The 24,427-nt window shown below is 43.9% G+C and overlaps 1 protein-coding gene across 2 annotated transcripts in view; it reads right to left on the reverse strand.

The window, feature by feature from the left end:
- Positions 1–292: 292 nt before the first annotated feature.
- The window catches only part of LOC311350404 (SH3 and PX domain-containing protein 2A-like), a 47,092-nt gene continuing 22,957 nt past the window's right edge, over positions 293–24,427 (reverse strand). The window contains exons 7-14 of one of the 2 annotated variants that reach the window (XM_084470413.1): positions 20,099–20,227; positions 11,445–11,558; positions 8,882–8,965; positions 5,490–5,607; positions 4,707–5,113; positions 4,253–4,302; positions 4,042–4,161; positions 293–3,279 (exon numbers count right to left, since the gene is read on the reverse strand). In XM_084470413.1, coding sequence (XP_084326539.1) covers positions 1,267–3,279; positions 4,042–4,161; positions 4,253–4,302; positions 4,707–5,113; positions 5,490–5,607; positions 8,882–8,965; positions 11,445–11,558; positions 20,099–20,227 — 3,035 coding nt within the window. In that variant the 3' untranslated portion in view covers positions 293–1,266. The remainder of the gene's footprint in view (positions 3,280–4,041; positions 4,162–4,252; positions 4,303–4,706; positions 5,114–5,489; positions 5,608–8,881; positions 8,966–11,444; positions 11,559–20,098; positions 20,228–24,427) is intronic. The other variant, XM_084470414.1, reaches the window with a different exon arrangement.

Here is a 24,427-nt window from a genome sequence, read left to right on the forward strand (position 1 = left end):
AAATGGCAAAAAACACAAAACTAGTTATAATATTAGCAATATTATTGATATGTAGAATTTAATAGTTACTTTGATAAATGGCATATGAGGGTTTGAAGTTATAATCATAACTACCTCATTTCTGAATGAGAACGTTTTCATAGAAAATTGTTTTCATTGACAGGTTAGGATTATGGCAGTTTAATTAATTTAATTGCTTCTGAAGCAAAATAAGTCTTGCTGATGTCACGAGGGGAGAACAATAGAAAGAACGAAGAAACACAACTTATAATAAATAAGACTGAGCCAATGATTATGTGCATTGAAGTGCATTTATTTACTTAACTTGGCACTCTGTTATCATCGTTGTTCACACAGTTATTATAAAACAATGAGCGTCTGTAACTTAAAACTGAAGTCAATTTTACTGCCCAGCAGAAACTGAAAAGGCAATCGAGATTATGGTTGATTCATTATTTTAATTTACAATTTGGCCTCAAATGACTTCATAAAATAATGAGACTCCTATCGGTAGTTGTTCATACCATTAAAACCCTTTTTCTTTATTGTTTATTTTACAAAGTGTTCATAAATACTGTCAGCTGTTTAAAAAAGGGAGGTAATAAAAATGTCATTAATTGCTGAAATGGCACCATAAAAGTGGAATTATTAACGGGGGGTTATTTGGATTGCGTCAGAGATTTGGTGGTACATGTTTAAATAAGAAAGACAATACTTTTTTTCTTATTAGACAAAGTAATACTTTAAGAGCATGAAATGGGTAAAATATCAAAATAAGAAACAAGCCATGCAACGAAACCATACGACGATGACAGAGGGTTCGCAATCATCGTTTTTGGTTGTTTTCTTCATCAATCGAAAAGTAGAAAAGCTTACCAGCCTTTGGCATTGTCAATATACTGAAAGCGTTTTAAACATGCATAACTTTATATGCTTGAAAGTGAAAAAAATATAAAACAATATTAACCAAAGTGTTAATATAATGAACACATGAATTTACATTCAGTCTTTCATGTTGCAAGTAGCAATTGCAGAAGAGCAAAAAAAAATGCTTGATTGAAAGATGTGTTGATCATGAATTCTTGTCATGATTTGGTTTTCAAGCCTGATGAGAGGGTGTACCTGTTAAGTTTCCAAATCTCGGCAGTTGTTCAGTTCTTTTTTTTCTTTAAAACTGACAAAATAAAGTCTCTGTGTAAACGTTTTTTACAAGCATGTACAGATGTGTCGCCATCTCTCCACACTGTGGGATGGGGGGGGGGGAAACTAGTGTTTTTTCTCGAGGTAATTGGAAGGCACCCACCCTTTCCGGGGTCGCCCGCTGTCCAGCACCTTGCAGTACCACCACCCGTTGGGGTTCCGCTCCAACACCTCCAGACTCGTGCCCTCCGGGAAGCCCATGGTCTCCTCGTCACCGTGGTAATCGGCGATGGAGAGGTACAACTCCCGCTGCAGGTTGTTGTGGATGATGTGGGGCTTGGGTCTCACCGTGGACACGGGGATGGAGGAGGGGGACAACGTCGCGTTCTTCTGGCCCAGGGACTCAGCGCTGCCTGTGCCCGATCGGTTCCTGCCGGGCATGGTCGTCTTGGCGACGGAACTGGCACTGTGGGTCGGCACGGGTCCGAAGGAGGCGTGGCGCCTCACCGTGGGGCTGGAGCGCGGCGGGTCGGCTGCGCTGAGGGACTCGTTGCGGCGCAGCCTCGGGCTGCTCGAGATGTGGGCGCTGCCCGGCCCGTCTGTGACGAGCGCCATGGGCGCCGAGATGTAGACGGACTGAGGCCGTACCACTTGCTGCTGCTTGGCTCCGCCTCCACCGCTCTGATGCTTGAAAGCAGAGAAGCCGTTGAAGAAGCCGCCAGGCTTGGAGAAGCCGCCGGGGGGCTTGCTGGGGATGGGCGGGGTGGCGCGCTTCAGGCTCTGGTTGATGTTGTTGAGCGCCTGCACGCGCTGCTCATTCTTCTCAAGACTGTTGGACTTGCTTATGCTCCCCGGGGACTTGGAGGAGGGGCCGCCGTCCGACTCGGAGCCGGCCGCGTCGTCCTGCGCCCCGACGGGCTCCAGGTAGTAGGTGGGCGCCCAGCCCTCGGCGTCGCCCCAGCGGATGTACCACCAGCCACTCTCCTGCTTCTCCACCACCTCCACCTCCGCCCCAGCCGGGAAGCTGATCTCCGTGTCCTGGACCTTCTCGTACGGGTCGGTGGTGCGGTAGCGGCTGCCGCCGGCGGAGCAGCCCTCCGGCTCAAAGTCCCCCCCGCGGCTGCTCTTGGAGTGGGTGGACGAGAGGTCCGAGGTGCTCTGGGAGGAGAAGGAGTCCTCGGAGGAGATGACCGACGCCGTCTCAGAGTCCTCGCCCTTGGAGGTCTTGCAGCCGTTCTTGAGCTGCCCCGTGGGGCGCAGCTGTCTCCTCAGGGTGCTGATGTCCATCTTGTCGGCGCTGGAGGCCTTGGCGAGCTGAGGTTTAGGCCTCACCACGGGCTTTGGTTTACAGGCCCACTTGCCGGAGGAGCCAGTCTTACTCTGGTCCTCCTGGTCCCTCGGGGGTCTGGACTGCTGGGAGAGGTCTGGGGTGGACCCGGAGGAAGGGGATTTAGGGGTGGTGGGCGATTCCTCGGCTTTGGCTGAAAACGAGAGGCTGTTGTTCAGGTCGATCTTGAGCTTGTTCACGGTGGGGGGGGCCTTGCCCGGGGGTTTGCTGGAGCTCGCAGATCTGGCAGTGTCCACGGCGACGGCGGGCGGAGGGCTCTTGGCGGGCTCCCTGCTGCACTGTCTCTCCGGGGTCTCTCGGAGGAACGGCCTGAAGCCCTCGTTCTCGTAGATGCACTCTCCGTCACCGTCGCCGTCGTTACAGTCCTCAAACGACTCGCCCAGCTTGGAGGAGGAGCTGTGCGGCGAGGACGCCGGGCTGGGTTTGGAAGACGACTGGTTCAGGTCCTCGCTCTTACAGTCCACGAGCGACCCGCCGCCCCGCAGGAACTCAAACTCCGACTCCATGTCCAGGTCGCCGATGGCGGGGACATCGTACTCTGGCTCCTCGTAGACGGGCCGTCCTGCCGAGACAGGGGACTCGGGGGCCTCCGACCCAGGACTGCCGGGGGTCTCCACAGAGTCCTGCTTCTTGACGGGCGGCGCCGGGGGCGGGACTTTGGGCCGGGTCAGTGTGCTTGTGCGGCGGTTCAGGTTAGGCTTCTTGCGCTTGTCGATGTAGGAGCAAGGAGCCCAGCCTTCACGCTCTCCTATCTGCACATACCACCACCCACCGGAGTTCTTCTCAATAACCTGGAGGGTCAAAAGTAGGCTATCAATCGATTGATCATGTTTCTGCATTATTTTGGGTAAATGATCTTGACTATATGGAGCAAGTATAATAATTACATGTCAATTTGTTTTTATTGTTGTGTGTTGTATTTAAAAATAAAAAACGTTGCATTTATATCTGCTATGATTGTTGTCAGCAGCAAATTCTTTATTATTTTCCAAGTTGAATGGTTTGCTTTGCAATTGTGCCATTACACATGAACTTGTTCTGAGATCTATTGCTTTTGTCTACCTTTGCTGACGTACGGAGAGAATTTTCCTCAGTATGAGATACTGAACTAATGAAGGTATTTTCACGACCTGCGTAATCTGTTAAATATAGATAGTTTACGTCTTTAAAATGTGGACAACACACTTTTATATGTATGCTAATTTGTTTTGACACCTATAGCCTAAATGTATTGAGATGTTATGCTAATTAGCGAGAAAAGCTAACATTATTATTGTTAGCAATATAACGGTAACATTAGCATAATTAGTTACGGCTTATCTCTGTAAAGTGATGATCACAATGTTTTTTACTTTGTGATAGGAGAGATTCGTTGGGAAACCTGTTGACTTCGCATCTGCTATGTATTTTCATATACGTCACAGGTATGTACAATACATTTTATATTACAAAAACCCAGATTCAAGTTTAACCGGTCACAGGTGCACCAGAACTACAAATATATTAATGCATTACATTTTTTTAATGTATAATTTGATACTACAGTATCTTACCTCGGCTTTCTGTCCCCCATTGAAGCTTATACCATCTGATATACATGACTGGAATTCCGCAATGGTATAGTACTCAGCTTCGACTGTAGGGGGCTCTGGAGGGCATGGCAATTGAAATCCCTGTGTACACAAAAATGAGGGACTTTAGACATACTTTTGTGCGGAAATGTGGTAGGATAAGTGAGTTAGAAGTGGAAATATAAACATTTACCAGAGTTGTGTCTCTACGAGGAGGAGGTTTTTGCCTCAGAACTGGAGATCCTTATAAACAAATACAAAATGGATCAGACACATTTTGTGGAATTTGAATGAATTTACATTAAATTAACGTGTTGGTATTTAGCAGACACTATTATGCAAAGTGAATTTGATGTAAAACTGAGGAATAATCAAAGCGTACAGATTTATAGTCCTGAAACAACCCTGCAGCCTTTCCTACGATACAATATCGAATCATACTATAAAGTCCTTTTTAGCAGAGCTTTTATCCCACATAACCTACAGTGACTTCAGATACACGTCACTAAGGAGCAGGTGGAGGTTCGGTCTTATGCCTACAGGTGGGCTGCAGACACTGCAGTTTGAAACCAGAACCTTTTGGCTGGAAGTGAATAAAATCCATAATAAAAACACAAACAATTGTATTAAAAGTGTTAACGACGTACCAATCTCCACCCGATGAGGGGCGATGCGCGCAACGGCCGGCGAGGCGGGTTGAGTGGGCGAGGACGGCTCCGCCTTGCTCTTAGCGTCCAGCAGTGGTGGGGGTGGCATGGTGGGGCATGCGGTGGTGGCGGTGACACCGGTCACATTTGTAATGGGCTCCGTGCACGGCAGTGGCAGGCTGATCTGCCTCCGCGCCAACAGGGGGCTCTCCTCAGGGAGGGACGGCGGCGGTGGCACGGTGTCCTTCTCGCTCAGCGGCTTCTTGTTGTTCAGCAGGTTGCTGATCTCCATGATGTTGCCGATGATCTCGACGGGGCTCGCCGTCGACTTCTTGCGCTGAGATGTGAAGTCTTCCTTCACCTTTTTTAGGTAGGAGGCCGGAGCCCAGCCTTCCTTATCCTGGTACCTTGAGGAGGGAGAGAGACAGACTAAGTCATTGGGTGCTCATCCCTCTGGATTATGTTATATCCCCAAAGCCCCAGGACAGAGACGGGGACTCATGTTGATGAGACTTTAAACCCACTTCCTGATCGATCCCTGTGTTCACTAAAGATCCCATTGCACTTATCACCACCACAAGACCCTACCCCTAGTCTCTAATTGAATCGTTTTATTCCTCATTTCTCCACTGCCATAGCCAGTATGTGTATTATGCAGTATGGTGCAAACTGGCTGCCGTGCATCCCCCAGGTGGGTGCTACACACTAATGAATGACGTGTGTGGATGGTGGATAAGGGAGAACTGATCCAGGCCTCAGATGTCTTGAGTGTCTAAAGGTTACCTGATGAACCACCATCCCTCCAGGTTCTTCTGGATGACCTCCACGATGACCCCCTTCTCGAAGGCTATCTCGTCCTTGCCCTCGCTGGTGTAGGGCTGCACTGTAACATAGCTCTCCTCTGATGGCAGAGGGGAAGAGGTAAGGAATGTTAGGAGGTTGCAGGCAGGAAGGAAGCTTATTGATTTAAAAAAAATATATATATATATATATATATATATATATATACAGTATATATAATCAGGGTTTTTCCTGGCTCAGATTGGGCCTTTGGGGGGTTGACTACACACGATTGGTCTGCGTAAAATGTCTGTCTTATGATCATTTGATAAACACAAATATATATTATGCTTAAGTAAATGAAACCCCATTAACAAAACTGGTAAAGAAAATAAATATTGTATTACAACATTGGAAGGACCAGGCAATTGCAGTGGTAGTTGACTGATCACTTCTGATCAGGTTCCTGGTCCCCAACTAACTAAACATTTGATTTACCTACCAAATTATAAAAGCCGAAATAAATCTGTAATAGCTACTCATGGGTCAGGTGTTGAAAAAATCAAAAGTCATTCATTTCATAAGATCATCATTTTAAAAGCACGAACACAAAAGTGACAAATCACAAGTCACAAATGAACGCTATCCCAACCTGCACTGATCCCTCCTCCCACCCTCACTTCCTCTCCTTCTCCATCCTTCACCTCTTGTCTCTCTTATGCTTTGAAAAAGAGCAAATGTTAATGTCTAATGCCCGCAGATTATATTCTGTTTGCTCACCTATTCTGCATTTAAACAATGCAGAATCAAATGTTACAGCTGATTAAACATTTTTCCCGCCATAAACTAAACAGGCCGTTTAGTTAGAATGGATTTTTTTCAATCCACAAGACAAATTATTAAATTAAGTGAGATTATTTCACACACATTTAGACATTGCGTGTTTTATCTATTTGCACTAATTGCATAGGCTACTCTGGCTACAGCGTGAACCTTCTGTATGTCAAATTATGTAATGTTTTATTAGACGATAGGAATGGAAGCGCAATCATTTATTTGCAGATTGAAATGAAACACATAGATGGCAGAAGGCAGGCATACATGTTTTCATTGCAAAATAATCATATGTAGACGACATAATAATGTTGTCTACATGTAAATCTTTATTTTGCAATGAAACTATTAGCTTCTCAATCCTGTTTACATTGTAGACCTTTCGTCAAAAATAACCAAACGAGTAGCCTGATCCAAACATGAATGACTGACGGTAATGTGGGCTTTGCTCGTCAGCATCGTAAGAGAATCTAGGCACATTACCGAGGACCCTTGTGTGGTTTATTATGTGTTTATAGCAACGGTTTATGCAATTGCTTAGTTTGTTGGTAGGTTTTATATGTTGTGATTCTATGTTGTTTATACAGCTTTTTTCTGTTGTAATTCTTGTCGACATCCTTTACAAATAAATTGGGCTGGGATGTAGTTTAGGCTTTGGAATTTTACACTTGGGTGCAAAAGGAAACCAGATCCACTTGTTTTCTCACAGCCAGTCGTCTCGGCAGTATAGGACAGACTGGTCCATTGAATGTATAACAACCAGCAGGTCCTGTGTGGAAATTACATAACACGATTTGTCAGTACTTCTTCTTCTTTGCTAGCCAGCCAGAGACCATTCTTATCCATGGGTCTGATTGGTTGGCTTCTATTAAGCATACAACGTACTGCCATCCGCTGGCCAAGAGACCACATTGCATCCAAAATCAATTAATTCAAAGATTACTCTATTTTACGCTCTCTTAATTAACTTTCTCTTTGGTGTCCGAGATTATTATTTGGCGTCCAATGAAGGAAAAACGATAAAAGATAAAATATGTATTTCTTTCTTAATTTCTGTGCTGTGTGCACAGCAAGCAAGACCCCTTGGGATAAGGTAAAACTGACCCTAAACCCCATGTTTATTTGTGACTTCCCAAGAGGCCAAGGGGCACATTTGGGGACAGTTTCCTGCCATTTTAGAGCAGGGGTCTCAACATAAACAGACATTCTGCAGTCTGTTTGAAGAAATTGCAGAAGAAACTGAACTAGAAATCAATACTGTAATTAAAAAATACCTTTTCTTTCCTTTGGCATTGTATATCAATGCAGTATACTGAACTGATACTTGGATTGTTATAGGAGAGAGAATTACATTTATTTTGCACCAGTTCCACTATGTACATATGGTCCTGTAAACAAATTAGTACATGTGGACATTTCCTGTTTGTTTAGGTTTCTGTCTCTAAATGCTCTGAGGCTTCTGGACGCTTGTTTGGAGCATTTCCTTTTACTGAGCAAGCTGTCCTGAACCTATTTTCAACAACCACAATGACAGCGGTAGACATGGCATTTCTAAATCAAGATATTTCCCCCAAAACCCATTGTGTACTTTTTACTGTGAGCTGATTTATTTTGATGAGCCAGCACAATGTTGGTCATTTTTATTTTTTGTGAAGCAGGATTATGTTCCTAGTGTGGAAAAAAGGCCTCCCAGAGCTGCTTGCTGGAAAGTGTCTCCAGGCACAAACTAAACTTAAACAGCCAGAGTGCTCATTCCTTTGACTGCTGTCCAAGAAAAAGACTTGGAGGAGTTATGGGTAAAAAGTTGTTTCTTTGTTGTTTTGCTAAACGACTCATGGTAACATCACAGAATAGAGAAAGGTACCCACATTTACAGTTGCTTCTTAGAAGCAAAACAAATTGTTAAATATACCATTCACTATTCCAAGCCCTATTACTGCACAACTTCTGATGGGCGGTTGGGTTCCATTGCTTAAATCATTTGGAAAATATCGGGCCAGGCAAATTATACTCAATTATAATAAGATGCAGTACTTGCATAGAGAAATTTTCAGATTTAATGTGAGGTTGATTTACATAATTGCAGCGTTGAGTTTCGCTTTCACTTTCAAATTACTTTAGTGTCAGTTAGTGGTTATTATTGTGAGTTGTGGGTTGCGGTTCATGATAACAGCGTGAGTTAAAGACAGGATGGAGAACAGGACCAAACAACATAATGTAGTCACATCAGGCGTACAATGCGAGAGACCATACTGCATGAAGGAGTGGGAGGTTTTTAAGATGGGGAGGGGGGATGAGGAAGGGAAGGGAAGATGGAGGGAGAGGAGGAGGTAAGGGGTGATGGATGGAGGGAGGAAGGTGAGGAAGAGGGGGAGATGGATGAGATGGGAGATGGAGGAAGGGAGAGAAGAGGTGGAATGGGAGATGGAGGCAGGGAGGGAAGAGGAAGAGGGAAGGCGAGGGAGATAAGGAAGGCACTCAGGGCAGAGGGAGGTAAGGGTAGATAAGGGGGGATGGGTGGAGAGAGGGAGGAGGAGGTGCAGAATCAAGTCTGGTGTCACCTCGACTTTGCTGCCTGCTGATGACACCACCCAAAGTCCACCGCCGGTCCAGCCTCTTAAGGTGGGACTTGCGTCGTTTAGTAACTGACGGAGGGATGAGTGAGGTGTTATTTAGATACACAAACACACATAGAGCACACCATGGGGTACAAACATGGGTGGGGAGTGTGGGGGTTGGGAAGCAAAACACAAACATTTACAAACACAAAACATGGATGGAACTGTTAAAGGGTGTTATTAGTGACATGTGGGAACATCTAACAAAACCACATAGTGACAGTGAGTGAGGATGAGATGATTGGTTGGATGTTACCAGGAAGGAAGTGTTGAAACAACCTGAGCCACCTTCTCTCCATGGCATATAATTAGAATTGTTGTTTTCCAACATCTGGGGCACACATTGCAGCTTGAGACGGCTTGAGAGTTAAGTCTGGTTTTAAGAAGTTGTGTGTGTGTGTGTGTGTGTGTGTGTGTGTGTGTGTGTGTGTGTGTGTGTGTGTGTGTGTGTGTGTGTGTGTGTGTGTGTGTGTGTGTGTGTGTGTGTGTGTAAAAATGGGAAATAATAAAGTGGCAACAATCTACAAACACCTTCCAAATGTTTTTCATGTAAAAATAAAACCTTGTTATTATAACTAACATTGACTTGGGGATACTAGTCAAAAAGCAGACATGGAGAAAACAAGTTTAATCATCATCTTAATCATGTGTAAACATGTCAGATAATTTTGAATAATTCAGACCCAACCAACCAAACCAAGGGAGACAAAACACACATGTTTTAATCTACTTTCCTAAAAACATCAATGCACATAGGGATACACATTTAACTTTATACATTCAACTCAAGAGCACTTTTCATTCAAGAACCAGTCATCCTTTGGAAGGCACCAAATATATAATGCAGTGACATAACAGTTACAATAATATCCAAATATCTCAAATTCTCTGTAACAGAGTTAGTGAGTTGACTGCTAGAGGCTGTGGAATTGACAGCAATGCGCCGATTGGTGGTGAGACATTCTCTAGCCTGACTGGGCCAATAAACACTAAGCACACTGACGGGTTGTCTCTACGACAACCATCTGCCAGCTATCTGTGTCTGCGTGACATGCACCACTTTGTGTGCATGTGCAACACACGCATGGTTTTGTATATGTCTGTGGCCTCTGCGGTATGCAAGTGCATATTTGGTATGCATGTGCATATTTGGTATGCATGTATTTTGAAATATTCAAGTAGTAAATAAGCGTTTTGGAAGTCCAAACAGGGTGGGTGAAAGGTATTCATCGCATTGTAAAACTGTCAAGCCATTACAGTAATGTATTCCGCTGCACTTTCCCGCCCTAAAGTCACAAGATATACAATACTAGAGAGATGTGGGCTCCCCTTTATCCCAGTACAGAAAGCGCAACAGCGTAAAGGTGTCTCTCTGACTGAAGTGATTGTAAATTACATTCATTAGTGATGTGCAACATCATCGCTTTTGCCCCAGTTAACAAGCATGGCGCCTACATTTCGTGTCTGAATGTGTATGCTGTCACACTTAAAGCACTAACCTGTCAAAACTGAAATAGGACTTACTCGCCGCAGTAAACATCGAACAACTATTCCGGCTGTTTGTGTGAATTTATGACACGATGTAGTTTGCCTGTGTGTGTTAAGAATCCATCAACGTTAATTGTGAAATAATACGGAAGGAATGTGAAATCGCTTTAAACTGACAATGACACCCGGCAACTTGGGGGAAATCTTGATGCTTGCATGACCTATGTGAGCATTTATTGGAATATTCATCATAAGGCGTTTTCTGTATGGGATTTGGGGACTTGCAGACTTGCTCTGACTCCAAACTTATACAACATAACAAAAGATATTTCTTCATCGGAAATGTATTGTTACTAAGGGGCTGGGTAATCTAGTGGCAAGATGTCTATCCCCTACCTGCTCATTAATGTATGATTTTCTTTAATAGATATTCAGTAAATTTTGGACTTGTTGAATCTTCTTCTGAATGTTAAATGGTGTAACTCTGTTATAGCTTTTAATCAGCTATCTTCTGTAATTGCTGATGAATCCAAAGTGATGACACAGTGATTAAACACCGTTGTGGTAATAACTCTGCTATTGACAGGTGAAGTCAGCCCACAATAGGTGTGAGTGTGTGCTTCAATGATAGGTGTGTGTGTGTGTGTATGTATGTGTGTGTGTGGTTTTATGTTTAATCCATTGCGGAGGGTCCAATCTCAGCGGTGTACAGTGCCTTCACTGTAAAGCCACGTTCTGCTAAACACACCTCTGTGGACGTCTGTGGCCCCCGTGGCTCCTGGCCCTCTTCCTGTCTGTATTGACTTAAGCTCGTCTGAATCTGTAGGCTGTTCAGCGGAGAGTGGGGCAGGGGAGTGGGCCTGGCCACAGCTAACAGACAGATAGTGTGGGAGCCCTTGGGTGGTTTTGTTGTATTTTGTCCCACATGGAAAAAAAGTGTGTGCGTGTGCACGTATTTTTACCATGATAAGCTGTGTGTGTGTGTGTGTGTGTTTCTCGTAACACTTAAGTGTCTTACCTTCACCAGCCTTGGAGGCCCCTAGGTCGAGGTCGTCTCGGGTTCCGCTGTGGGAGTTCAGATACGTGGCGGGGACCCAGCCCTGCTCCTCTGCAGTGCTCACAAACCACCAGCCTTATGGGGACACACATGGACTTAGAGTTAGTGGGTAACTTAGCATGCTACGTAGCATGTTAATCTAGCAAGCTAACCTAGCAGGCTATTGTATCGTCAAATGTATCTGCGGACAGATAAGACATAGGACATGCTACATGTAAGCTTGCTATGTTAGAGCTAATGTAGCATGTCATGTGAATCACACACACATAATTCCCCACTAAGCTTTGCTATCAGGGCTAACGTAGCCAGTGGGAGTCCCATATCTATGTGACTCATGCGTCTACAGATAAAAATGAAACAGGGTTACACTGTTAAAGTTAAGCCGATACTGCAAGGCATGCGTTCGTCTTGCACATGAATTAATCAATGATATCTGCAAGATAAATGTGTACACTGTATCTATTAGTTTCATTTATCTTCAGTATTATATCCGCAGCTACAGTTGGAAGATGATCACACTGCTGATTCAATTATGTATCTCTCTCACCCCTCTGAGTCATCATTTGAGCCTGTGCCCACTGTGTTGGTCTCTGGGCAGATCATTGGAAACATCTTTCTGGAGCAGCGAAATGAATTAGCAATGGACATGTAGAGTACTTGAATTGAGTCGGACTGATGGTCTTCGGCTGTAGAGCCAAAAACATCAGAGGGGAAGACTGGCCCAATTGTGGTATCTTATAAAGCAACAGCCTTCTAGGAACCTGCTTTCCATCAGTATCAATCATGAATCAATGGGTGTGACCAACTGTGCCGATAAAACTGGCCCGAAATCGGTATTTTGCAATTGTCTTATTGTTTGGTTTGGATTAGTATCATATGTGGAATGATGGCGCCAGGGATACACTGATAAATGACTTAAAACATACACACAACAGCACTGTTTCATTAAAGACATCATTTCATAATTTGTCTTGTTGTGCTAGGCCTGAGGACAGCAATTCCCTCCAAACACAATCTGTAGACATTTCAAAAATGTAATACTAAACAAAAAATACTACGACCGAGGCAGATCAAGTTCATTAAAGTCCCCCTTCAACCTCATGCACTTGTGTGTTACTCTTAACTGCGACATACAGACACCACATACACATTGTTTGTTGTGGTAACACAATACAATAAGGCATGCAGCTCTCTCGACAACTCTCAAGAGTAGATGTGAGATGCTGCATTGCACATGCTAATTCTGCCTTTTAAAGAATCAATGTTTTACAATGGGTTGAGGGCCATCAAATTTGTCCAACCATAGTCCAAGTGTGATGTCTGACACAATGGCAGAGGCCCCAATAAACCAACAAACAAAGAACTGGGTTTAATTGGCATCTACTTTTTATGGAAAGTAATGAAACAAAAAAGGGAGATTTCAAGGGACTCTTATTTCACTAACATCTCAACAATTTATTGGAGTTTGAGAACAAATGTTGCTCTGTCAATGAACACCACCGAACTTGACACTGACAAAAAAGGGCTTGGCTACAACGGGGGAAAGCTCAACCTTCAGTTGTGAAGTTGCACTCTATTACTGCACTCTACTCATGCACTTGGGTTTAGGGTGGTTTAGTGTGGGTAGGGGAGCGAGAATACCTGCACTGTGTCTGAAACTGAGCCCCGTGTTGGCCAGGAATCAAGAACATAACAGGCCGTGTAATGTGCTGCTCAACCCTAATACTCCATCACCGGTCTCAGAAATCCCAGAACCCCCGGAATATTAACCTTCTACTAAAGATATTTCCTTCTACTTTGAGCATAAAGCATAAAGATTCTATATTTTAAAATCCATCACCTAAAATGTTACATTCCTGTAATGCAAATGCTATTGATTATACTTGACACAAACAAAGAGCGTCCTATTAAAGGCAGAAAATGAAGAAAATCACATGTAATTACAGATAAATACACTTCGGAAAGAAAAAAAGTGGAAAGTCTCGTCCAAAGCCAATGCGTCTTGTCCAAAGCCAATAAACATTTCTAGCTATGCTGCAAAATCCAATTCTCACACTGCCATGGCATCATGGGAAAAGCAGTTCCCCTTCAACCTACGTTTTACAAACTGGCACCGACCCTGGTTCAAATGTAAGCAAACACCCTCTCCACTAAATTGAAAGCATTCGGCTAAAACGTCTGAATGTGAATACAGTGCAAATTCACGGGGTCACCTGAACAGTGCTGGGTAAACATGTGATGTTATTGATGGCTTGGACCGCCGCGGTTGTATTTTTTCCTGCCCCCCATTCAGCAGGTGCTTGGGCTGAGTTCACTCAACCTTTAAAAGAGACCATAAAAGAATGTAGAGCAAAAAGCTGGCATGCCCCATTACAACCCTGATGACTTCCTGGCTCAGGCTTATATTGGGCAGGTGGGAATCAGGGCAATTAAAAGAAAACGATTCAACACAGGGTCTGCTATGTCTTTCATTATAGGTCTTAATTCAAACAAACAATTAGATTAGACCCAATAGTGTTGGGACTTATTTATGCTACATTTTTAGAGCCAAAAAGGTATTGAGGCAGAGCTATCATGCACAGATCTGGGAATGGGAAGGATGAACTCATTCAAAGTATGCTGTCTCTAACATAAGGTTTTCTGGATAGTAGGGATGTTCAGCTATGAGAGGAATAAGATGGAAGAGGAATAGTTTCTGCGTGCGTGTTAGCTTGCATGTAGGTGCACATGGATAAGCGAATGCACAGGGGTGTGTGTGTGTGTGTGTGTGTGTGTGTGTGTGTGTGTGTGTGTGTGTGTGTGTGTGTCCACTCAATGTTAACACCCACAGAAGGGAGATCTGTCCTTGTCTTGGCGGGAGGTTTTCTGCTTTCTGTCTGTTCTGTATCAAGATATGCACTATTTTTTTATGCAGCCAGACCGATATTTACATTACAACATTGCACATTGTGACTTTTTTGACCCCTTGGTACTATGAGAAATACCACTGGGCAGCTTCTTTGCACTGCATTTACTTTCCTGCGATGGCCGAACCACAACAGCTTGTGGTTCTGAGATCAGCAATATTATTTTTGCCTTTTAACTCTCCTCCTTACGTGTTAGTGGCTTGAATACAACAATAAGATTCTTCACCCCCAGTGATTTCATATACATCAGAATGGTGAGATCCTAACCACACACATGAACCTCAAATGTTCACAACTTCAGACAGAGAAGAAAAAACCAACGGGTGTGCAGAGAGGGAGCGACCACAGCATGCTACAGTTTGAAGTGGGGGAGACACAGCAGGTTAAAGGTCATAACGGCTGATTATACGACAAGACATGCAGGACTTTGTCTTGGTTTAGGTATAGCCTTAAACAGAAATCGACAAGACCATCTACACAAATGTATCAACCAAGAGATAATATGTGAATGACAACAGTGAACACAGAGAAAGTTCTTCCTGTCAATTGAGAGCAAGAGAGCCAGAAACTCTTGCTCGGTATAATAACCAAATATACTGTATAATAATCCACTTTAGTCCTGATTTTCCTGTTTGAATGTGTGATTGTGAGCTTAATGTTAATAAGTATGGAGTAACGTGTGTTACAGTTATACAGCTGTGAAGGGTGGAATAACTGGCTGGATATTCTGGACCAGGGGAAAATGGGGTGACGTCAGCCTATGCCGAGCCTGAGACGTTTGAGCGATAAAACTGTCTGCTTACTGTTATTTAGCCTACATTCTGCACATCTAGTTAGAGGACAGAGATAGGAGAGAGAGAGAGAGAGAGAGAGAGAGAGAGAGAGAGAGAGAGAGAGAGAGAGAGAGAGAGAGAGAGAGAGAGAGAGAGAGAGAGAGAGAGAGAGAGAGAGAGAGAGAGAGAGAGAGAGAGAGAGAGAGAGAGAGAGAGAGAGAGAGAGAGAGAGAGAGAGAGAGAGAGAGGAGCCTTATAGTCTCATTCGTCTACCATACGGTACCTGCCATCTGGAAACTCTATCAAGTTAAAGACCCCGGCCGCCATTTTTTACTGTAATCAACAACAGATTTACAGCTGAGCCAGAAAGAGAGAGCAGAACTCCAGATTCTCAATTTCCTCCTGGTCAATGGATCAACCAATAGGATTAATAAATAGCATATCTATCTGCTTCATATTGACATGCTTTATCCATAATTCCGAATTACTAGAATTGCAGATTGCCTGCATTACACTCCTCTATTTTCCATAGCGGAAACAAAAAACAAAGTTGTAGTTTAATTGTTTAGGGTGTGGATTGATTCTAGTGGGCATTTGCAGGATAAATCACAGCTCTACTTTAAGCAGCATCAGTTGGGGTTGTGTTCTCTATTCTATTTTGTAGGTCAGGGTCTTCAGTGATAAGGAATGCAGTGGTTTAGTTTGTCAGCAGATATTTAACACGGCTGTCCGGAGTAGAGTGCAGTGCAGGAAGGGAAAACAAACCCATTGATTCCCAGCTTCTTCTATTTATTAACAGAGTATCTGTTATCAGAGCAAAAGTGGGAATACATATCCAGCTACATACATGCACACTGTTCCAGTTTTCCTTACACACCAGAGTACCCCATTACCTGGGTCGCTCCTCTACACTGGGGGAGGTGAACAACGCCACAAAAAGGGCTTTTCAAGATTATCCAAGGGCTGATGTTGACCTAAGGAACAACCTCACCTCCTCCTTGCCTCCTTCTCGGCTTCTGAATGAACCCCCTCATGGCAATCTCTCTTTCTCTCTCCCTCGCTCTTTTTTTTATGTGCTTCTGCGAATCTGAGACACAGAAATCCTTGACTTCCTCTGCACACCCTCCACCTTAGAGAGTGGGTTTAACTTCATGGTCGAATCCTATGTGTGGGTGTGATGGATTGAACTCATCATCAGACCAAAAAGACAAGACTTGTCCTCTTATTAAGAAATGTGCCATTCAGGAGCCACTACAGGGGTGAGGGCATCTTGCCCAAGGATAGTATGTTGTGGAAATGTGTGATTGATCCCAGTACCTTTGAGTAGGGAGTGGAACACCATAGCCATTCCACTAAACTACCCTAAAAGGATTTCCGGATGGATTTCAAAGATCCTGAATTACTGCAGATACACCGGGTGGTACTTACTGGAGGGCTGGCTGAGGGGGGCTCGGGGGATGCCTGAGGGTCTGAGGGATCGAGGCTGTCTTCCCCAACACAGACATTCCACAAGATAATTTGGCATTATTATGATTCAGATGACTTTATGACTTCATTCAAAAGGGATTCTCCCTGAATTTGGACAAAAGGGGAAAGGGATAGCCTGATTCCTGAAAAATAGCATGAACTCTAAATTGAATTGAAGTGAAAGTTGCAATTAACCACAATCATTTTTCAACTGACCTGATAGCCCGGTGCTAAGTACTACAGTTTAACAACGGTGGCGTTTGGTCCCATATAACGTAAGCCATGGAGGCATCCTGGAGGATACATTAAACCATTGTAATGAATAAACCTCCATGAAGCGCTACGTTTGGCAGGAAATGGCTTTTTCCATATTCCCTTCGAGTTTGACCCAGCACTCCTCTCTCTGCTCTCGAGTAAGTGCCTCGCTCTATCCTGGCAAACTTGGGAAAATGGACAAATAAAGAACCAACTAGGAGGAACGGAGGAAGCTTTAGGCAACAAACTTTATGGAATCATGAGGAATGTTTGGCTCATTTGGTTTCAATGGGTATTAGATACATTTATATTGCACAAAATACCAGCTATAGAGTGGATGTCTCAAACTAAAATGTATGAAAACATACATAATTTGAACAATTGCTGCTTGCATCCTTGGTCCCAGAACTTGGCAGCAGCAGCACTGCATCTAGAATCAACAGTGGACTTTAGTTGGTCTGTATTGAAAAACATTGTATCCACAAATGAACACATTAAATCATTGCAAAATAAAAAAAAACACTAAAGCAACTAATGCAAAATAGGCCAAGAAACCAAACAAAAAAAACGTCCTCATCAGACTAGCGCAATGGAAAGTCCTGCCTTGGCCTGGGACTGCAAGCTGGAAAAGAGAGAAAGCTGAGCTTGCTTAAAGCCCTGACCTAGATTCAGTGCCCTGTCAAAGGCATATATTATCTAATCTAAGGTAAGGGAAAAATCTATGACCACACTAAACAATCACAGGCATAGCATGGTGTACATTCTGTATATAGCAGCTTTACTGAAAGGTGAGGCAACCGTTGGCTCGCTGAGGTAAAAATGTGCATTGGTGTTTCAATGTTTTACATCTTGGACATTTTCCCAACAGAGTGATTGTGTTAGGGTGACTAAAATACACTTGAGTGCACTGTCATGAATGGATGACTCTGTTGGTGACTAAATGCGTGCTTTAGCACAGCTCTGTGATTCTTCAGAAACTAGCCCACCCTCTTGTAATTAAGAAAGCAATGGAAGGTAATTCAAAGGTCTTTTCTTTTTTATGATTCCCCTTCTTTCACTGATTACATCTGTAAGTGTCAGAAAGGATTTTAGATGCACAGCGGTTGATCTCGCAAAGACGAACGAATGATCAACCTGATGGGTTTGCATCTTGAATTGTTAGTGTTTGCTGCTTTGGCTTGAGTTTGAGCTGTGTCACCAATCCAGCTTTAGCCCTGCCTTCATCTCCAGAGTGACGTTCAGCCCTGAGTTCATTGCTCTTGGAAGCAACCCCTGCAACAAGATGTAAGAGGGCGGGGGTTGTATTTACTGTAACTTCAAACACTGAAAGTGTCCTTTGGTGACTCGTAAATATGTCAAAGGTGTTTAAGATTTTAAGATGGATTTACATTGGATGTCTTGGTTTTAACTGCAGCTTTCACAGTTCAGTTGTATTAAAACCAATAGTTTAGGAAACCTGGCAAGTTACACCAATAACTAGGCAATTATTAATAAATAGCAAGATAGCTAAAGGAAGTGGAAAGAGATATGGTATGAAAACATAATTTTCCTCCATGGAAACAAAATAGAAACTGACCGGGAACGGTTTGGGTAATAAATCGGTTGTAGAGCCACTGAAACTTTCCTACTGTGCACGGATCATAACCCTAGCAAGATCCTCAAAAAGTGAGTGCTTGAGTTGCAGGGCGATCAAAAGCTAAAATATACAGTTTGCCGCACACTCTGCTTGAAAGCACAAGGGGTCACAGTTTCCACATTCAAACACATCCTGGAGGAAAGGTCTTGTATAGAAAGACAGACTTCAAGGTGTTTGAATATCAACCTGAAGTGTGGTTCCCCTCTGCCCACCACCATCGCCCGCGGTGGGGATTGGGTCCTACTTGGGTCCAGGAAGGGAAAACAAACTTGCAAACTGGGGGCCGGCCGGCCATGTAAAACTTCAAAGCAGAAACCACTCCATTACCTCTCCCTTAAGGCCTCCCGAGGAGGGCATGGGGTTTCAGTCACACTGAGATTAACCCATCCCAGCCACCTCTGATCGCCATGTCCACTTTTCCCCTGCAATTTATATCTCTCCCAGAAGCCCTGTGACTTCAATTTATATTTTTTCTTTACGTTCAGAGCATGCAGTTGAAGTGATTGTTTTTTGGGCCTCTTTGGCAGATTCCACCACTCTAAGGTCACTCTACCATTCCAGATGATAAATGTTCCGAAAAGGGAAACATCTGCAAAGGTTTTTCCTTTATTCCTGAATATAGTATTGAAACATTGGGAATGATCAACGATTGAGCAGTGTTCTATAGAAGAAGTCATCACTATTACTAAAAAACCTCCTTAGCATGCCTCATACCAGATAGTGTCAGGTAATAAACAGATTTGGCCCAATATCAACAATAACACCCTGTTTTTATTTTTATTTTTTAAATCATACCACTGTCAAACCAAACAAAAGTAGCCCATTTTCAAAAGAAAACAACCATTACTGCTTATGCTAGCTTTGTCAAAAGACGATTGTGTTCCTAAACTTGACGACATCAACGTCCTCCCAATGTGTTTCTACTCATGTCTTACGAAACCAGCTGAGTCAGGCCTCTCTGCAGCTGGGATCTGTAAAGCCCCCTCTATGTCTTCCCCTCTTTCCATTAAAGTAAAGCAAAAATAATTAGAATAAGCCTAGAGGACATTCCTCCCGCTAAAGGCAACAGCCTGGACGCCAGCCTAAACCAACAACAGTGGCGGGGGGGGGCCTGACTGCTGACCAAAGCATGGCGCAAACCCGCGGATAAGACACGAGCAAGAGAGGGTCTGCAGACAAAGAAGGGGCGAGAGAGAGAAAAGGGGGGAGAGAGAGGGGCAAGAGGACTAGAGAGAGAGAGAGAGAGGGAGCAAGAGAGGGACGTAGAGTGGGAGAGGAAGGGTGAGATAAGGAGAACAGGGGAGGGGCTGTATCAGGGAATGGAATCAAACACCGTTTAAACAAAAGTGCTTGAACGCGTTCCGTCGAGGGCCTGGATAACAGCTGGCAAACAGGCCAACCTGGAGTGGTTGTTGTGCATTTGTTTGTGTGAATGTGTATGAGCGGGTGCACCTGAAGATTTGTCATTTGCGCACCACGTTGTCGTTTGTACCCCCTAACTGTATGCAGTAAATGTCTGTGTGTGTGTGTGAGTCTGTGTGTGTGTGTGGGTGTGCTGTCGTCATCGTAGTCACTCACCACTCTCGCTCTTCTCAATGACATCCACCACCTCCCCGGCCTGCAGGCTGATCTCGGCCGGCTCCTGCTTCTCGTAGCCGGCCACCACCACGTACTGCTCCAGCAGCATGGGGTCGCATGCGTCCAGACCTGGCGTGGACGGAAAGAAGCACGCCGTCAGCCAGCTGCCGGACATGGAGCCCCGAGAGCGGCCCGCGACGGGCGCCGGCCGCTGTGCCATCGACCCTATCGACCACGGAGGGCTCCTTGGCCAGTGACAGAGAAGCAATCAGCACATCTCCACCCGCGGAGTCCCGTCTGGTCCCAGAGAGGTGTCCCTCCTCCCTAGCTCCAGCCCAACATCAAGGGGCGACCAGGGAGACCCAGGGACCTGAGGAGGAGGAGGAGGAGGAGGAGGAGGAGGAGAAAAGGCCTCTCTCCACAACGCAAGTCATCAGGCGCTTGGCTCGAAAGAAGATCCCATCTGGTAATGTCGAGGTACCCCTACGTCCGTATATAGTCCAACAACAGTTGCAATGAAGAGAAGGCGAAGTCAATGAAAGAGAAACAAGAAGACAAGAGGATAGTGAACATAAGAACAGAAAGCGGAGGGAGAGAAGAGGAAAGAAGGAAAGAGTGGTTGATATGGAGGAGGAGGAGTGGAACTAGTGACCCAGTTGTGGACTGGACAGTGCAGAGGCAAAGAGAAACAGTTTCCTCTGGAAAATAAACAGTCTGCTAAAAAGCCTCCTTCTCTCTGGTCGGGGGGCCGGAGTTGGAGAAAGAGGAGTGGGGGGGGCGGGGAGTATCGTACGCCAATCATAGAAGTCGAAACTGGAGGCCTTAAATAGAACCAGATGAAGGAGGCGGGAGTGGAGCCCAGGAGGCCCGCCCTCTACCTCTATGAAACACTAGAGCTCTGACTAAAGCATGCACACCAGCCAATGACAATCCTCCTCTGCTCTGTCTTTTTTTCTCTCACCAGCCAACAGGAATACTCCTAGCTTTCTTTTTTTCTCTCAGATTTTTCGAGTTAACTTTATGAGAACCAGCAGTGAACTCATTTTAATATTATGGCATCTCTTTCATGAGCTGATAGTTTATTATCTCATTTCAGTTAAGTTTGATGTAAATGTAGTAACTGAATCTTCATCCTTTGACTTATTGACCAGGGACAATTCAGTAACAACCAAAACAATTCCATAACACAAATGGTCTAGAAGGCGTGTATAGCAAGCAAGTAGTTAAGGTACACATCCAAACTCAAGCAAGACCCACTTGAAGTTTTAATCTAGAGATACCATAAACAAAGCATGCCTGAAACAGAAAATGCACAAAGGAAATCAAATGTTGGAGCAAAACTAACAAGTGGCAGCTGCTGTTAAACAAGCCACAGCTGAGATGTTATTCACACATGAGCATAAGCTTCTGGACAAGTTCAAACTACTCTTGTCAAGCAAGCTGAATGTGTGCATTCATTTAAATCAATTGTGTTCTATATTCTGCTTCTTGTATTTTACCAAGTAAATTGCTTTATTCTCTCCTCATTGCCACAGAAGATGCCAAAAGAAATACAATATCTCAACTTGTGTCTGACGTTTTCAAGAAGGTGTCTAGGAACTAGAACACCTTCAAAGACGAATTATATCAAACTGCTTATCCAATCGATGGAATGTAAGAGGCTTCAAGATAAGTGTTTGAGATTTATATCATTATGTTGCCAGTTAAAGACAGTGATTTCCTGATGACAGACTAGGAACTCATTTTTATTTTATCCAAGTAAGGATTATCTCCACACTTGGTGTTCCCCAAGAGGAAATACCATATAGGAGTCCAAAAAGATAAGGATTAGGTTGTAATTCCTCTAGCATTTTTACTCTTTTCCTCACAGCTGTTTGTTCATAACACGATTGGTTGAAATGATTTAGCAAGTAAATAGTATTTCACATTTGACTGTATTTCTGTCAACCTTAATGGCAGCAGGCTTGAAGATTTCCATGGAAATAAATGCCTGTTGAGTTACTATCTATCGCTGAATGTGGTAAAACATTGTTGATGAAGCCTATGGCCCACTAATGAAAGTACTTGCATTTGCAGTATGCAAGTACAAATTGCACTTGTTTGTATCTCTGGTAAAAAATACCTATTCTCACCAAAGATGTCTCCAAAGAGAACGAAACAGAATAATGTCTCATAACACTTTTAAAACATACTTTTCTGTTTAACTATTGTTATTATTAAACATGCTCAGTTTTTAGCGACTTGGTTGGCTGAAAACAGAGCATGTGTGCAAAGTCAGCATATAAAATGTTCACCTCAACAAGAACACATGGCCAGAACAAGGAGGACAGCATTTTGAAGGAAAAAGCCAAGCTCAAAATGTTGTGGAAAATAATCCTGCAGATCAGGTTTTTTAAAGATGCATGAATACATCCTTCCACTCTTATTAATCACTACCTTGGTTGACTTGCATATCTCAAAAGTGAATTGTGTGTGTGTCTTTGTGTGTTCATAACTTGTACTTCATACGTGTGTCTGCTTGCATGTGTGTGAGGCTGTGTGTGTGTTGGAGGGGAAGGGGTGCCTTATAGAGTGTACTATGGACCTCAGGCCTGTCTATACAGCATAATCCAGGCAGTATTTATGAGCTCTGAAAAGAAAGCATTCTCCTCTTGGGTTGGGGTATGGTGGGGAGGGGTGTTGCCATCAGATAGCCCTATTACCCACTCATTCTGTTTACGTTTCTCCTGACTCCGATTTCTACGCCCACTTCCTTCCCCCCCTCCCACCCATCCTCCCGACCTCGCACTCTGAGACACCTTCACTCCCCCTTAACCCCTGTCCCACCCTTCATCATCATCAAAATCTATCCCGAAAAAAAATGCCATGACAGTTGTGAACTATGCGATGAAGGAAGCTTCGGGAGTCTTTTCTGCTGTCAATATTTTAGCGTTTTGTACCGATGGAAGCCAGTTATTGGTAATTGTAGATTTATATTTTTGACAGACTCCTCCTCTGACAGTGGAAGGAGCATGGTTGGAGGGGGGGCGTGGAGTTGTGTGTCAAAGATGTTGCAGATGGACTAGACTAGAGCTATTTGTTAGTCCCGGCAGCTGCAGAAGGGGAAGTTGGAGATGAGGAGGAGAGGACCCGGCTCTGCTGCTCTCAATGTAACACAGATGCAATCATGTCACTGAGTGAGTATGTGGCCCCCTGAGAGGAAGACTAGAGCAGGCACAGGAAGTGTGTCCAAACAAGCACAACAGTAATGCAGCGGTGACACAACAGCAATACAAGCTTGCATTTAACATTAAGGTCTTCCTCACATTCAACAGTGCACCATAATGCAACTCTTTAATATGTGTTGCTATTCTTTTTTTATTTTTTCAAACTTTTATTTGGCAGATGCGTTCTTAGCAACTTAGTGATTTCAAATACACTTCCTTAATACCTTAGAGCAGTTACGTGGCTTGACAATCTTATTCAATGATGCTTAGGGTGCAGACACTGGGGATCAAACCGGGTACTGTTCGACTAGCCCCTGCTCTATTCTACCACTAACCTGCCTGGCCACGGTCAGATATACGCTATAATTTCTCCACAAACGCTGGCTTTACCACTGGTTTCAGACCCAGGACACAGGGACTCAGGATTGAACAGGAGGCACTCTCATAAGGTACACTGTTCATAACGGCCTCTAAACCTCTCCCAAAAAGCCTGCACTGAAATCCAATCAAAGATTGCACATTACAGTGGAGTGGAGTCTATTCAGTCTATAAGGCGTTAAATGTCTATTGACCAAGATTAAAAGTGTAGCTTTGAGCTATCCTTTAAAGGAGCTCTTTATTCAGCCATTTAATATCGACAGGGAGCAGCTCTCTGCCCAAACAGTTCATCTTTATTAACCGGCGATTAGAGAACGGCCATTTATCATAATTACTTCCTGCCGCAGTTAAATCCTTTGCATGCCTGGCACACACAAACTGTGTAAGTTTGGCTCTTGATGGGTTAACTCTTCTTTGGGTGAGGCCGACCCTATGAATGCATTCATTGGCCTTTCTAGTATGGCTATCTTGCACATAAACACACACGCAGCACACACAGACATGAACACACACACACACACACATAAAATATGTGAATGCAAAAAAAACACACAATTAGGATTGTAGTGTAAAAGCACTATTTTGAACACATTTGAGATGAAGCTAAGACCATTTTAGTCTTAAATGGGGTGATCCCTTTCAAAATAATTCTATACGATATAGAATGTACTATTCAGTATTCATTTCTATGTTTCACATTTCTATAGTTGACATTTTTTAAATGCACATTTGCGGACTGGCACTT

The sequence above is a fragment of the Micromesistius poutassou genome, assembly GCF_964030765.1.
Source record: "Micromesistius poutassou genome assembly, chromosome: 7".
Taxonomy (NCBI): domain Eukaryota; kingdom Metazoa; phylum Chordata; class Actinopteri; order Gadiformes; family Gadidae; genus Micromesistius; species Micromesistius poutassou.